Source organism: Camellia sinensis, chromosome 1 (assembly GCF_055761805.1).
Source record: "Camellia sinensis isolate YWXY chromosome 1, ASM5576180v1, whole genome shotgun sequence".
NCBI classification, from domain to species: domain Eukaryota; kingdom Viridiplantae; phylum Streptophyta; class Magnoliopsida; order Ericales; family Theaceae; genus Camellia; species Camellia sinensis.
The window spans coordinates 150,593,930-150,611,145 of NC_138961.1; the positions used below are offsets into that span (position 1 = coordinate 150,593,930).

Consider the following 17,216-nt stretch of genomic DNA (forward strand, 5'->3'; position numbering starts at 1 on the left):
AAAACTAAGAACCTTTCAAAATGTTTGGCATAATAGAATTTCATTTAATATTTAATATTTGAACTATAGAAATATGTATTAAAACTTGAAAAAACATGATATAAATTGATTATTTTTAACTATTCTTATTAATCAATTGATTAATTTTTTGATCAAATTCAAGATAGAGTTACAATAAGACAGACACTCATGTGAGTGTTTGATAAAAAATTTAATAATTTTATTAGAATGTCTAGGATTTTTCAAAAAATAAAAATAAAAATGAGGGCCATACCTACTCCCAAATTTAATAGCCATTCTGATTTATGACAAGTTTGTTTTACATAGTGTAAATTAGCTTAGCTTTGATGGCCTCATTTATTTATTTCACATTGAATTATTATTTTGTAATGTTAGTCAGACATGTACAACTGTAAGATATTACAACATGGCATTTCTGACTTGGACTCAGATGGCAAATTTGACTGAGATGAGACCATTTCCTCCAAGGAAAATTATTCACTTCATATGTCATAATATCACTAATTCTTTTTTTATTATGATAATATCACAAATAGGTTTCACACAAAATGGATAGCTTAGATTAATTCCCACACAACCTTCTGACAAGGGATGTGATCCACATGTCACAAGGTATAGGTCTTACACATGTGGACTCCACCCCTTGTGGGAGTTATGTATTTGATTTTTGTATACATAAACTTATACTAAAATTTAATATAGTAATCTTCTTCTGAATAATATTATCATGAATTATTAAAAAAAGTAATATTCTATAAATTAATAAATTTTACAAAAAAAGAAAACCATTTATTTATTGATGTTACCATATTATTGAAGTGGACCATATTTCATATTTTGAATTTTATTATTAATTTTATTTTAAAATTTGTTAATAAAAACTTCATTATTTGGATTTTGATAGGGTCATGACAAGGTATAGCTCCTCCCTCACAAAATTATGCATCATTGTGAATTAACAATCTTCAAATCTAAAATTATTTTATATATACAAAAATAAAAACAACTTAATTTATTATTAATATAAATTGAAGGGTAAATTACACTTACACTCCATGAGATTTGAGTTTAATACATATCATCCCTAACGTTTAAAAAATTACACTAACCTCCCTGTCATTGTAATTATTTAGACGGAATGAAGACATTAAACTCATGCACTATTTCTTTTATTGTTTTGCTTTACTTCTTCTTCTTTTTTTTCTTTTTTTTCCCTTTGTTTTACTTTTTTTTTTTTCAATGTAATTTTTTCTATTTTTCTATTAGGAGTTGTTGCCTTTTATATAAATATGAAGTTTGTGAAATGAAACTATTAAATACATTTTTCAAAACGTTAGGGTGAGATGTAATTAGATCAAAACTCAGGGGTGTTAGTGTAATTTACCCTAAATTGAATGGATGATTATGATTTGTTGGAGGAACAACACGTGTGTCACGTGTTTGCGATGTGGATAATAGAGAATCAAGTCCTCGTGTCCCTCGGGTCTGTTTTATGGAATTATTATTTTAATAAAAAGTGAAAAAAATAATAATATCAAAGAAAAATATTTGATAACTCGAATTTGTGTTGTTTGAATGATACGAATATATTAAAACAATGTCATTTTATACCAAAATGACATCGTTTTGAGACATTCGAGCCATTCAGACTATCAAGCATTGTTGAATATCAAATTATTGAAAATTTCTGAAACATTAAAAAAAAACTTATAAACTTTTGAAAAAATTAATGAAACATCTCTCTTCAAATTTGCATAGTAGAAGATGTTTAAAATGTTTTTTTTTTTAATTAGCTAAGGTCCCTTGACATTTTCACAGGGCCAAATTTTTCTGAATCGGATAAAATTTCTCTGAATCAAATTTCCTCTGTGAAAATGTTGAGGGACCTTTACTATTATGAAAATATTATTTGCTCGTTATCTTATAAAATCTTAATACTAAGGACCTTAATGTTGTGCTTGGTTGAGAAATTTGAGAAGAAATTTATAATATTTATGTGATAAATATTAATTATTATATATATAAATTCCCCAACCAAACACAGTATAAAAAATATTTTCCTAAACTTTACTACTAAATTTACATTAATTATTGTACTTTCCATTAATAATATTTTCTCAACATTTTATAAAAGAGAGAGTGTCATTTATTATCATTTATTATCATCTATATTTTTTTTACCATTTTACATCCCGCCATGTCAATATTTATGTGATAAATATTATGTATATATAAAACTCATTGAAATCCATCAGGCCACATAAAAAAACAAATGAAAATAATAAATTTGATAAAATATTTTAGTAAGCTCTATTGAAATAGCCTTGTTAAAATGGACAATTTTTTGGTGCACTGTTTCTTTTAAAATGTGGACACTACCCTAATTTAAAAAATAAAAAATAAAAACCCAGTTACTCCTTCGTTAATCTATTGATACAAAAGATTCAACGGGAGGAAATGAAAGTGCCATATGTTCTACATGCCTAGATTGTATTTAATGCATTGTATTTAATGTCACATGATACTATGTTTCGTTATTTGTTAGTAAGGAAAATGTTTGATAATTCAAATTTTTGTGACTCAAATGGTTTAAATCTATCGTTTTATGTCGTTTTACACTCAAAACGACGTCGTTTTAAGTAATTTGAGTTACAAAATTTTGAGTTACCTGGGTGCGTTTGGTAACGTTTACGTTTTCAGTTTATATTTACAAAAATTTTATAAACCGGCTTTTGTTTATTTTTTGTTTATTTTTAGAAAAACATAAACTACAAACGCGTTTGGTAATTGACAAAATGTTTAAAAATATAAAAAAGAGTGAGAAATGACAAGTGGTGGCAACTGGCAGTGGAAGACAGTGGTGGAAAGTGGTGACGATGGGTGGTGGGTAGCTGGTGGTGGTGGGTGGGTGGGTGACGGTGGAGGGTGGTGGGTGGTAGCAAGTGGGTGGTGGGTGGGTGATGGTGGCGGGTGGTAGCGAGTGGGTGGTGGTGGTGGCGGCGGCGGGTGGTGGTGACAGGTGGATGGTGGGTGATGGGGTGATAGTGGTGGTGGTGGTGATGGTGGTGGTGGGTGGTGTTGGGTGGTTTAAAAAAAAAAAAAAAAAATTGAAAACTCAAAAGGAAATGCTGAGTTTGTACTTGCAACAGCCGATCTCCCAGGTGGAAGCTCTCCTTTCTGTTAGCCAAAAGAAAAAAGAAACATGATTGATCCAAAGTAAAAATGTTCAAGCAATCACTATGCAAATCACAATTCATTTGGTTGCCATGAAAGTAGACAAACTAGATAGGAAGTCAAGATTTCGGAACTACTGCATTATCTACATGTTCTATCGATTCTATTATATAAAGCACACAACTCAAAACATGTTTTGAGGTCATGTTACACATTTTTTCATACCCAAATTACTCCTATGCAATTGTCTAAGTTTTTATTTCTTCAGTTTTTTTTTTCTAGACAACAGTTACAACCGTCATTTCTGCACATGCATCATGGGTGTGCATAGCGTTCTAGTCCCACATAATTGTGAGATATCAAATTAAAATTCTCATATTCTCTCACGTACACAATTATGCACACACAAAAGGAACTATAACAGAATTGGCAGTCCTATTGCTGCAAGATTGAAGGTTCTAATAACAAGAAAAAATGATGTCAGCCAAAGAATTTGTAACTGCTTATGGATATGATGCCAAGATTCTTTCCTAGTGATTATTTCTGTCAGTAGATATCTTCAATAGTACAAAGGTTATAAAAAAAAACATTATAGTAGCTAGTAATATCAAACTGTTAGATTTACAAAAGAAAGAAGAAATGAGCAAGAAGAATGAGAGAAGAAAATACAGCTAATGAGAGAGAACCTAGAAAATTAGGGTTCTCCTCTTAGACACATATTTTCATATTATACATATCGCTTAACAAAAAGAATATTAATTTTTTAAGGAAAACTGTCAATAAACAACTAAAGTCAAGTTTGGGACAGCTTAAAGAAGTGCTTCACAAAGACACAGCCTGTTAGAAATTAAAAACTAGGCCTGCTCTTCATGCTTGATGAGCCTTTGGTTGGTATTAAAGTAATCACATGTGAAACTTAAAATGTCTTTAAAAGAGAAACTTTTCTGACCCAAAAAAAAAAAAAAACAATCCCAGCTTTCCTTCCTTGTAAGCTGCATCATGAAGGAGTACTCTAAGGAAGCAGATCCATTGCTCATGAAAGCCCTTTTGGCATCCCAATGGACCTTTTTGAACCCCAAGTGAAAGCATTATACACTCACCAAGATCAATTAAATATGATGGAACAGAAAGACAAAACAAATAATCCTAAATTCCTAGCACAAATTAGCCATATGTTAGCAATAAGGACATAGCACTTACAGACAAATGATAGAAGTAGAAATACCTTTGTGCTGCCAGACAGTTCTTTCTTCAGATTTGCAAGATCATCATCAACTGAAGAGCTCTCTAGCAAAGCAAACTGTAAAAGAAAGAAGTGTTTGGAATTGTAGAATTACATAAAACCAAGTAAAGCGCTTCTCGTTTGGAAACTGTCTCAACAGGTCCAATCAATTTATGTTCAAGACCAACAACTGAGGATGGCACTAATATTATAAATGTTCGCATCGTAAGTCATACACCTCTTGTAATATCTCGATTTTTATACAACTTTTTATTTATGAACATTTTCTGCATGAAATGTAAATTGGTTTAATTTATAAATTTGAAAAAGTTGGAGAAATTTCATAATTTTAAAACACAGATGGAATTTTCCTAATAGTATGACTTAAATTCTAACAAATTAACACTTAAAATATAAATTTGGGACTAACTGGACTAGTCCCAATTGGTTAACTTGGCACTTGATAAGTTGATATGATTATGATTATAGAGATGGAATGCTGATTATGTTGGTATTGTCTATGTTATTTGACAGTAAATGGGTTGTTAGGTTTTCGTGTTCCATAGGCCAAGGCAATGTTGTTCATAGCAGGTCATCTGTCAGCTATCGTGTTCCATTAAAACAATATTTTTTTTGTGTCTCTGGTCAGATAACAGTGACAAGGATAACCATGGTCGTTGACATGCTTATTTTCACGTCATCCATATGAATTTGAAACTTCTATCCAGTCAACAAGAAAAATATTGCACTAGAATGAGCAGAAGAATTTCTTTTTAATTCTTTATCTACATATGTTCGATGATGATAATAACCACAACAAGAACACCACCACAAACTTGCACATATGATGGGGCATCATACAAACAGTGTAGTAACTATGGTGTAAGCTAGATACTCCGCAGGCAATATAGGGAAACAATTCCATGGCCATATATTTGCAGAAGGCTGGTTCGAATAACACAGTTCCAAATGTTCATCTATTTGCATATGGCACCTCATCCTTCCTTTTTTTTCAAATCAATTCAAATGCTAATCCTAAAATATAAGTATAGCAAGAGAGTTAAAACCTCTGAACAGGAGACACTGATGTAAAAAAGAAAACTCTACCTTTCCTTCAAGATCATCAGTTGTTAGCTGATTAAGTGCCTCTGCTTGAGATTCCATGGCCATAACTATTAGGAAACACAACGAAAAACTTTATCAACCATACTATTATAGTTTAGATTTGCCCCAATATAACTTGAATGGATTACTTGCTTTCATTCAAAGACCAAATCAGAGTAATTGGACCTCACAAATATGCCCATAGCCCAAAAATCTTAGAAGTGGAAAACCTTAGAACATCTAACAATCAAGAGTAAGTACCTCCTAGATCACCCAACAAATGAAAAGATGCAAGAAAAGGAAACACTTGAACGGATTACTTGCTTTCATTCAAAGGCCGAATTAGAGTAACTGGGCCAGTTGATAATTATATAAAAACTAATTTAACTACAAAAATTCAATGAAATCACTTCAAGAACAACATTTTAAACAACAGGAAACTAAAAAATCTCCGTGGCATGTATTAATGTCCCTAGGATCTCAGACATTCACAAGAACCAATACCCTCAGTTTATATGGGGAATAATTGGAGTTGGTAATAAAGGCTATAGGGTTTCTCTGCAATATGGCCTTTTTAATACACTTTCATTGAAGATAATACGGAAACCGATTACAATGTAAGCCATTTGGAGAGGGTCTGCATCTTCTCATCCAACGATCTTCTAGCAGATTGCTGCTTTGAAATAGATCTTCTATAGTAGATCATCTTGATCTCAACTGTCAACCTCATAAAAAGTGCAGTGTGGACAAGATAGGCTGAGAATCAGACCATCTGTAACTTACCTATTCTATTCTAGTGGCTGCACAAATACACGTATAGTTACTAAATAAAGAAAGGTTTATTAAACACAAGATTTGCATTTGAAGACCTTAATAATAATATGGGACCTACCAGTGTTTGCAAATAAATAAAAAAAAAAAAAGTGCCAACAATTAGGATGATATGGCCAGCAGTGGTTTGTCTTGTATTCCATATCTTTTGCCTATTCTAGGGCTACAGTCATTTTATCTTTTACTTGCTCATAAAAGACTTACAGAAATTCCCCTTCTACAAGTACCAAAAGGTACATGACAGAAACCAAAAAAACAAAAAACAAAAAAATGGAGAGAAAAAAAATGGGCTAACCTTTTTCCTCCATCTTTTCAAAAGCTGAAAGAGCACTGCTTGTGTTCACATTCCCCAACATTTCGCTCACTTTGGCTGCAGTCCTAAAAGAGGAAATATTTTACAAAAATAAAAAGTAGCCACTTTGTATTTAAACATGTGAAGTAAAGATATTTTGCAATCTGAAGAGTGAAAATAAATAATTGATAGAAGTAAGAACAAACTTTGCAGATTGAGCACGTGCTTTTAGGGCATCTTTCTTTGACTTTGCTTCCTGTATCTTGCTTTCCAATAGCTTTCAATGAAAAAAATCAGAAATATAGTCAAACCAAACTGTACTAGTTTCAATGCTTGTGCCATTGATGTGACTAAGCCTTCAAATGATAAAACAGCCATCATGGCTTACAGTAATTTAAACTTTTCTCCGAAGAGCATTTTAAAACCTTTGCAACAAGAAGACCAAATCCCAGTTAACCAAAGAAACAAATACAATTTCATTGAATGTGTACAAATGGAGACTCCAACAAGCCATAATCTATAAAAATAAACAATAAAAAAATTACAAAGAAGCAGATATGGAAAAACTATCATTCATAGGTGTCCACATAGCAAAAAGAAAATGAGACCCACCCGTGTATTGGAGACAAGATTATCAACAACATTCTTCTGCTGATCAAGTTGAGCCTTCAAAGTATTCACATTATCCTGAATGGTACAAGTGAAGTAGAATTAGTGGGGAGAAAATACAGACTGATGGCATTGTCACGATAATCTTTCATTTACTTTCTTATCCCGTCTTGAAAAAATTACAAAAAATTAACATAACCCTCCAAGTTGATAACCACTTGCCAGAAAAAATAAAAATAAAAACATGCATGCACAAGCACGCGAGCGCGCACACACACAAAAAGAAAAGAAAAAAGAGAGTTTTTAGGTAGTCATTGCATTTATTGAAATCTGATACTCGAAAATAAATAGTAATAAATACTTAAAACAAAAGAAAGTTTACAACAAATCACAATATGCTGCAAGAAGTAAACTCCAAACAAGTATTAGAGATCAAAAAGTCAGGGACTAGATGATGGCACTCTTAGTAATAGTATTCTAGTAAAATGCATCAGTTACAGTCATGTTCTCAAGAAGCTTCACAGTTATCATTAACCCATGTACTTGCACTTGAATGTCAATGCCCAAAGTTACCCAAATGAAAAAATAGAATGATCTTTTAGGTTGTGTTTTGATCTTTCCAAGACCTGCTTTTGCAGTACACTGTCATCTCATAAACTTAGTCATCTGGACAAATACAAGAAAAGTAAAGCAATCAATAAGAAACATATGTAGCATGTGAGCTTGTCAATATTAGATCAGACATTCTATCCAGAACTTTTAAATTCTCAAGCAAATTTCAAACCTCGTAATGCAATTCATCGAGCAGTTTTTATTAATAAGGTATATTACATATTAATCACAACCACTTAACCAGAACAAAGACTTACAGCATAAGATTTACGCCGTTTAAGAGCTTCACGAGCAAGATCCTCATCTCCCTTCCCAAGAGCAAGTTGTGCTCTTTTGTACCTATGGTAAAATGGAAGGATAAAACCAACAAGGCTGGAACGATTGATTTAAAGCTTTTAATAGCTATTTTGCAAATTACCATTCTTCAGAGGCTTCTTGTGCATCTTTGTATTTATTTTCCAACCGCTTCTGTGATGCCAAAACCTTCAGAAAAAAAGGAAAAGACATAGGCTTTGTTTGGTAAGACTTTCCAAAATTAATTCTACGTTTACATTCTAATCCTATGTTGGGTTAGAGTTTTCAAATTATGACTCCAAAACAATTTTAAAACACATTTAGAAAACATGTTTGGTAAACCAAAATTTTTTTGAATTTTTGGTCTACCCGGTCGTCCACCCGGACATCTTGATGTCCGGCCAATTGATCGGAATAGTATTTTCTTTTTCTTCTTGTTTTTTTTTTTGCAATTGCCAATAGCCACCTATTATTTGGAAGAAAAAAAAAATTATATTTATTTTTTATATTTTTTAAATATAGAAATTATTTTTTTAGACCAAAATGATAATTTTTTTTTTGAATTGAATTTTAAAAAGAGTTTGGTTATAAGTTTTGAATAAAACTTTCAATAGAGTTTGAGTTATGTATTTAGTTATGAGTTATTCCAAATCAATTTCAAAACACATTTAGAAAACATATTTGGTAAACCAGACATTTTTTGAATTATTGGTTTACCCGATCGTCCGCCCAAACATCCTTCCGGATGTTCGGTCGGTTGACCAGAATAGTACTTTTTTTTTTTTTTTTTTTGCAATTGCCAATTGCCGCATGTTATTTTAAAATATATATATATATATATTATATTTGTTTTTGATATTTTTTAAATATAGAAATTATTTTTTTATACCAAAATGATAAATTATTTTTTTGAATTGAATTTTAAAAAGAGTTTGGTTATGAGTTATGAATAAAACTTTCAATAGAGTTTTGAGTTGTATGTTTGGTTTTTTTTTTTTTTTGATCGGCAATAGAAAGCTTTATTGATGGAAAACATAAGCTTTTTTTTTTTTCAATAGAGTTTTGAGTTGTATGTTTGGTTATGAGTCATAAGTTTTTCAATTAAGTTTTGAAAACTCTTTTCAAAACTCATAATCAAACAACTTTTCTCATTTCATATGGCACATCAAAAATTCAAAATTCAATTCAAAACTTTTTTTAAAACTTATAACCAAACAAATTTTTTTTTCAAATCATAATTCCAAAACTCACAAACTCAAAATACAACTCTATTCTCAAAACATAATTCTAAGACTCTACCAAACACTACCATAAATTTTTTCACCACCTTTCCTCCATCTCCTTTCATTTGTTTGTTGGTTTTTTGGTAAGTCTTCCTCCATCTCTATCACTTTAAGCAGTGAAATAGATATAGATTTATTACATTGTCCTTTAATTCACAGAAAATTGATATGAAAAAAAGGGAAGAAAACGAATTAGAGAGATCTATCAACGAGTGAGAATAAATATTTTTTTTTTAAAGTACGAAAGCAACTGAAAATGAGGCATACTTGTGCTGTAGCTTGACGCATCTTTGTTAGATCATCATTCATTTCAAGCACAGTTTGTTCTAAAATCTTCTCTGAATCTTCAAAGGAGCTAACAATTGAATTTGCATATGACTACACTTGTGACAAAATTAAGCAACAAAAGAAAGGAAAAAAAAAAAACATTCGAGTGTAAGTCAGAGAAAATCAAAGCCGTGATTTCCAAACAAAGAATCACAAAGTAAGAACCCTCTAATATCCTTGATCACTCTAGCAAATCGGTCAAAAAGGTTCATTCGAGCACCGAGAGCGCCTCCACCATGACCATTACATCTGGATCTGATGGAATGAGACAGTCGTATCCCTGTAAATTTTATAGCTCCCACTACAAGAAAAATGAATGAATTCTAAGAAAAACTGAACCAAAAAGATTAAGAGAATAGAATCTTTCTGCTTTGGATAGAAGATATCAATCCTACAACAACATTAATAGGTAACTCTGGCAACAAGAAAGAGCAAGAAAAATTCCATGGTGTTACTTATGATATTCTAGTTTTTAAAAGGGTACATTCTCATCACAAAGATCTAGAATCATGGGATTACCTACAAAAAAAATTTCCTTCATCTTTGGAACATAAAATCTCATTGTTACATTTCTGTAATTTAATTATTAAGTTTCAATATGATCCATAAGATATCTACTAAGAACATTGATTATTTAACTCCATTCTTAATTGAATCTCATCTTAGCAAACTTTGGTCAGCAAGTATGAGAAAAATATTTTAGAATTACTTTTCTCATTTATTTATATGATAATACAGCAGCAGAGGTTAGCAGTTATCACTCTGCAGCAAAGCCACACCCTTCGAAAGCTCCAAAGAAATCAAAGGCCAAGGCAAATGGAGGTGCAAGATTTAACAAGGGCGTGCTTCTCAGAGCTGCCACTAAGGCACTGTCAGACTCCATCTCTTTGAGTAGTTGCTCGAGCAAAGGTAGATTCCTTCTAAATGAGGCACAAGCCACCTTACAAATTGGCAATCTTCTTGGCATTAATTGTGAAGGAAAAGAGGCCGAAGTTATTGAGAAGATCATGGAGCTTGAAACCCAAGATCTGGAAAGGAGGAAGCAGCTTGATGCTGCTAAAAAATCCTGATCCTGCAAGCCTAGGTGGTTTGGGAGCCTTAGTTTGTTTATCAATGAAGTTACTCTCTTGGAACATTAGAGGGTTGGGAAATCCGGAGAAAAGAAGGAAATTAAAGGAGCTTCTTAGAGCAAGAAAAGTAGATATTGTTTTAATTCAGGAGACCAAGAAGGCAGAGATTTCAGAATCATTTGTTAGATCCTTATGGCCTGGGGACCAAATGGAGTTCATGGCTGTTGACGCAGTAGGGAATGCAGGTGGGCTGTTGTGTATTTGGAAACCTGAGGTTTTCTCTTTGTCAGATTGTTGTTGCAACAAGAATTTCATTTTGCTCTCAGGTATCACTTCTCTAAACTTTAGCTGTATTATTGTCAATGTTTACGCTTCTAATGATTTGCTGAAAAGGAGGAGACTGTGGGAACTATTATGCACTCTTAGAACCACTTTCACTCATCCTTGGTGTATTGGGGGTGATTTCAATGAAGTCAAAAGTATAGGGGAAAGGAAGGGTTGTGTTAGAAGGGATGTGGGGATGAAGGACTTCGGCAATTTTATTGACAAAATTGGAGGGGTAGACTTACCAATGCTGGGCAGAGGATACACCTGGGGTAGTTCTCAGGATGGTGATAGGTGGAGCAGAATTGATAGGTTCATTTTAAATCCTGAGTGGCTTGAATCTTTTAGGTTCAAACTTTGGGGTTTGCCTAGATCTTTGTCTGATCACTGCCCTCTATTGCTAATGGAGGACGAGAGGGTTTGGGGTCCTAAACCCTTTAGATTTATAAACTCTTGGGCGATACACACCAGCTTTTATCATACAGTGAAGCAAAACTGGGAGCACTTAAATTTGGAGGGCTGGGCAGGTTACATCCTCAAGAAGAAGCTCCAAGCTCTTAAATTGTGTCTGACAAAATGGAATAAGGAGGTATTTGGTAACATCAAGGAAAATCTCCAGGAGAAGGAAGCTGAACTTCACTCATGGGACTTGCTAGCTGAGGTTAGATCTCTCCAAGTTGATGAATCTGCTAGAAGGATGGAATTACTAGGGGAAGTTTGGAAATTGAGAAAGATGGATGAGAGACTATGGTTACAGAAATCTAGGCTTAACTGGTCATTGAAAGGTGATAAGAACACCAGGTTCTTCCACATTACTGCCACAAACAGACATAACAGAAATTCTCTTGATTCAATCGAAGTCAATGGGATCTCAGTGGTGCAACCTGTTGAAATCAAAACTGCTGTGATGAACCATTTCAAATTACTCTACTCAGAGCAATGGAAGTGTAGGCCTAAACTGGGAGGCCATTTTAATTCCATTAACTTGCCCAATAATGCATCAACCCTGCTCGAAAGTGTCTTCTCTGAAGAGGAAGTTTGGGCTGCTATTAAGGACTGTGATGGCAACAAAGCCCCAGGGCCGGATGGCTTTAACCTGTCCTGCTTCCAAAAATGCTGGAATTTTATGAAACATGACATTTTAAACTTTATGAAAGAATTTCATGAGAATAGTACTTTGGCCAGGGGTCTTAATTGCTCTTTTGTGAGTCTTATCCCCAAGAAGGATAATCCTGTATCTCTGTCTGACTTCAGGCCCATCAGCTTGATTAATTCCATATACAAAATCCTTTCCAAGGTTCTAACCAAGAGACTGAAGCTTGTTTTGCCTATCATTGTGAATGAAGCACAATCTGCATTCATTGGAGGTAGAAATATAATGGATGGGGTGCTAATTGCTAATGAGATTGTCGATTGGTGGAAAAAATCAAATAAGCAAGGGGTGATCATTAAGCTTGACTTTGAAAAAGCATTTGACACGGTGAATTGGGAGTTCTTATTTGATTTGCTTGCAAAGTTTGGTTTTGGTTCAAAATGGCTGGGCTGGATGAAAACTTGCTTAACAACTACAAGTATTTCCATCCTTGTCAATGGCTCTCCTACTGATGAAATCCAACCGGAAAGAGGTCTCAGACAGGGCGATCCACTCTCACCCTTCCTGTTCAATATTGTAGCAGAGGGGTTGAATATCTTACTTTCAAGAGCCAAGGTTATGGGCTTAATTAAAGGTGCCAATGTTGGAACTAATGGGCTAGAATTCACTCACTTGCAATTTGCTGATGACACCATTCTCTTTTGCGAGGCGGATTCTATGGAAATCACAACTTTAAAGAGGATACTTAGATGTTTCGAGATTATGTCAGGCCTGAAAATTAACTTCCACAAAAGTGTTGTTTGCGGTATTGGAATCTCGGAGACTTTAGTCAATGACTTCTCATCAAAACTGAACTGTCTCACTCAGAAGCTACCTTTGAAGTATCTTGGTCTTCCACTTGGTGCCAGTCCTAGAAGGAAAGCTACCTGGAAACCTGTTCTGGATAAATTTAAAAGTAAGCTTTCTGGTTGGAAAAAACGACTTTTATCGTTTGCTGGTAGACTCACCCTTATTAAGTCAGTTTTATCAAACCTCCCAATCTTCTACCTTTCCCTATTTAGAATGCCAAAGGGTGTAATCAAAGAGGTGGATAAAATTCAAGCTTCCTTTCTGTGGGGCGACACCGAGGTCAAAAGAAAGGTCCACTTGGTCAATTGGAAGGCTGTCTCAATGTCAAAAAATCAAGGAGGATTAGGTGTTCGAAGTTTGGGTCAAGTTAATGAGTGTTTACTTGCTAAATGGTGGTGGAGGTTTTGTAATGAAAAACAAGCCCTATGGAGAAGATTGATCTGCTGCAAGTACAGCAGCAGATCCGGTAGTTGGTTTCACTCTCAAGGTACTATTACTAATTGCTCTTGGATCTGGAAGGACATTATGGGTTTAGCTGCTGATAACCCTACCTTACTCAACTTTTTCTTGGCTAACTCAGAATTGGTTGTTGGTAATGGGGCCAATATCTCATTCTGGAAGGATGGTTGGCTACGTGGTGACTGTCTTCAATCCCTCTTTCCTAGACTATTTTGTCTTTCTTCTGATAAGGATGGTTCTCTTAAAGACTTCATGGATAGAAAAAGTAGCTACCCCAACTGGAACTTAACCTTTAGGAGACCTCTGTTGGCTTGGGAAGAGGAGGAAGTCCAAAATTTGCAAGCCCTACTGGGCAATGGGCCATTATTAAGGCATGAGGTGGAGGATGGTATGAGATGGAAAGCTTCGAATCAGGGTGCCTTTAGATCACGTGACTTATTCTGTTGGTTGCAGTCTAATAGAGGTCCAGTTGTGCCCATGCCTAAACTTATCTGGAATAACATCGCACCACCAAAAGTGCAATTTTTTTCTTGGCTGGCTTGGAAAGGCAGAATCAAAACATCTGTGTTCCTTCATAGCATTGGCGTTCTTAGAGGCGAGGCCGTTACTCATTGTCACTTTTGCAGAGAAGAACCTGAGTCCCTTAACCATGTTTTACTCCTTTGCCCCTTTACCTGGAAAATTTGGTCTGACATTATAGATTGGTGGGGTTTTCTCTGGGTATGCCCAGGCTCTGTGGTGGCCTTACTTGATTGGTGGAGTGGCACCAAAATCAGAAAGAAGGAACTCCAAATATGGAGAGCCTTACCACTCGCTGTTTTATGGTCAATTTGGAAGCTCAGGAACGACTGTGTGTTTAATAGTGCCCAACCTAACTCCCTGCAGCTTTGTGAGCTTACCAAGATTCGAGTTGCCATTTGGTTGAAGAGTCACTCTATTGGGAACTCTTGCTCTTATTCCATCCATGATTTTATATTTAACTTCAACCAGACCAGGAGGTGCCTCTGATGATTTTTGATTCTGTCAACTGCTCTGTGTGTGTGTTCTGCTTCTGTGTTCTGCCTCTGGGGCACTTGACTTCTGTGTTCTGCTCTGTGTTCTGTTTTGCTTCTGTGTTCTGCTCTGTTTGGCTGGTCTAGTCTGCAGTTGCTTGCTGGTCTGCGTGCTCTAGTCTGCAGTTGCTTGCTGTGTGCTCTAGTCTGCAGTTGTGTGCTCTAGTGTGCTCCCTTGGAATTTCATTGTTGGTCTGCTTTTTTGGAAGGCTGATGCTGGTCTGATCTGTCTGATGGATGCTTGGTCTGATCTGTCTATCAGTTTGAAGAATTTTGCTCAATGTTCAGTTTGAAGGATTTTATTGTTTGCTGTTGCAGATGCACATAGGTGTTTGGCTGGTCTGATCTGCAGCTGTGTGCTCTAGTGTGCCCCCTTGGTTTGGTCTGATCTGTCTTTCAGTTTGAAGAATTCTGCTCAATGCTTGGTCCTGGTGCATCATTCTTCTGGCTTGGGTTGTATCAGTTTGAAGATTTTTGCTCATTGTTGTTTCATGTTTAGTACCTGGTTGGGTCTCTGCCTGGTTGTGTCTACATAGCATTGGTTTGGTTTTTGAGCAGTCCATCATCCAACTCCATGCTCTTCTTGGCAACAGTTGCAGATGCTGTGATGTTGCACAGATTTTGCAGATTATAGAGAGATTTGGATGGTAAGCTGGTCCATGCAGATTGATAGTGATGCTGGTCTGATATGCTCTGCAGGAGGAATGGTCTGATTTATCATTTTGCTGTAGCTCCTGGTGTGTGGATTGTATCATGTTGCTTTAGGTGGATTGTATCAAGCTTGGTTTTCTTTTTTCTTTTCCCTTTCTTTTGCTTTCCTTTGATTGGTTTCTCGCCAATCTTAGGTCAAGTGCTAGCAGATGATTTTGCTTCCTTTGCGGTGCCAACCTAGTTGGGATGGTTAAGGCTAGCGGTGATGCTTTTGCACTTCCCTCTTTATTGATGTATGTTTTATGCTTGTTCTGCTTTCTTCATCAATAAATTTCTCTTTGCTTATCAAAAAACTAAAACAAAATATTACTTCAAATTTTAAGAGTATTCAGCTGACAGATTGATTATGTTTGTTACAAGTTTAATTTGGTCCATCCAGAAATCTAACCTGAAAACTGTTATACTATATGAATACAAGTTGTCCAAAAGAAAATGCCCAATGCTGCAGCAGGATATATTTGGATTGAAAGATACGTAGTAATGATCTTGAAAATTTGTCTCCTCAATTTTTTTAAAATTATGACGAGAAAGTGGAAAAGGGAAACAAGATAAAGAAATGACAAAAGAAAACAAAGATAAATGAGACTAAGTTAACGGGAGAAGATGAAAAGACAAAATACAAAAGAACACGAAGAAAAAATAATGTAGAAGATGAGTAGCTAGATTCAAATTGTTAAAACAACGACGATGCAAAATTTGGTCATCCAATATGAACACCCCAGTATGCCTGACTAAAAATCTAGATCATCCAATTGAAACATCTAGAACATTCAAGGGGTGGGATCCATTTTGGGTGAGTCAAATAATAATTCACGTAACAAGCCGCTTCTTCCATTTTCTTCTTCTCTACAAATTTCTATAATTTTACTTTAAGCCTCTAAAATCCTGAAACCAGATTTGAACTACTGTCCCTTTACCCATAACCTCAAGAGGTTTTACGATGATTAATGTTTGCTTTGTTGGACTAATTGCATATATTTTTTCTGTTGTGAGGTGCCTTGTTAGTCCTTTTCCTCTTGTTCAAATAATATACAAAACCAATCATACATAAGAAATTACACACACTATAGCAGTGCAAGTCAATAAATTGATTAAATAGACTACAACACAAGACCCAAGTTCTTAGTTCACACTAGTTTTTTTTCTTTCCAATAATTCATATGTACATCCAACATAAAATGAATAAATATTTTATTGTGTGTTTAACTGAATTTGCAATTGATCAAAGAAACATAAATGCCAAGTGCCAACACAAAATAATTAAAACTGTTAGCAACAAATTACCAAATCTGGAAATTAACAGATACCCAAAACGAAATATGGTGGGTATTACTGAGTTGAGTACCTCTATCGCCGAAAAAAGATGTTCTGAGAGGTGGTGCCATGAGCCTACTAGAGGAGGGGGAAAGAGAAGCAGATGGTGTTGAGGCCATGCTTATTCCCGTAATGGGTGCTTTGATAGACATCTCTACTTACGATTGTGAACAAACCCAACTCTCTCTCTCTCTCAACAACGATTTGGAACTGAGAGGGTAATTTATAAACAAATTGAGCCGAGCTAGGAAGAGTCTTCTTTGGGAGTTGGGCCGCGTAATGGGCCGAGATAAGGGCTGGTGTAGCTCGGTCTTAGGCCAAGAAGACATCTCATATTTTGGGATTGGGCCGAACTATGGACCGAGGTATCGATAGAAAGAGGACCGAGCTAAACGATAGCTCTGCAGGGCGTCATCTCAAAGTCAAGATTGGTGGTAGTGCTTAAAGTATCACAGAGCCGAAGTAACTTGGCTGACCGCAATGTTAGCCGAGGTAAAGATGTCAACCGAAATAAGTGGGCCTGGTGGTTAGCTGAGGTATTGATGAAAAAGGATGTCGGGCTTGGTATAGCTCGG

General features: G+C 35.0%; 1 protein-coding gene across 1 annotated transcript; it reads right to left on the reverse strand.

Annotated features, from left to right (window-relative positions):
* Positions 1-1,695: 1,695 nt before the first annotated feature.
* Positions 1,696-16,846, reverse strand: LOC114321745 (membrane-associated protein VIPP1, chloroplastic). The gene is made up of 12 exons (XM_082915641.1): positions 16,673-16,846; positions 9,946-10,070; positions 9,710-9,820; positions 8,284-8,348; positions 8,123-8,204; positions 7,257-7,331; positions 6,851-6,921; positions 6,648-6,730; positions 5,525-5,589; positions 4,421-4,495; positions 3,137-3,198; positions 1,696-1,708 (listed from the first exon to the last, which is right to left on the reverse strand). Exons 1-12 carry the CDS (start codon positions 16,791-16,793, stop codon positions 1,696-1,698), a joined length of 948 nt encoding a protein of 315 aa, XP_082771767.1. The 5' UTR covers positions 16,794-16,846.
* Between the last annotated feature and the right edge of the window lie 370 nt (positions 16,847-17,216).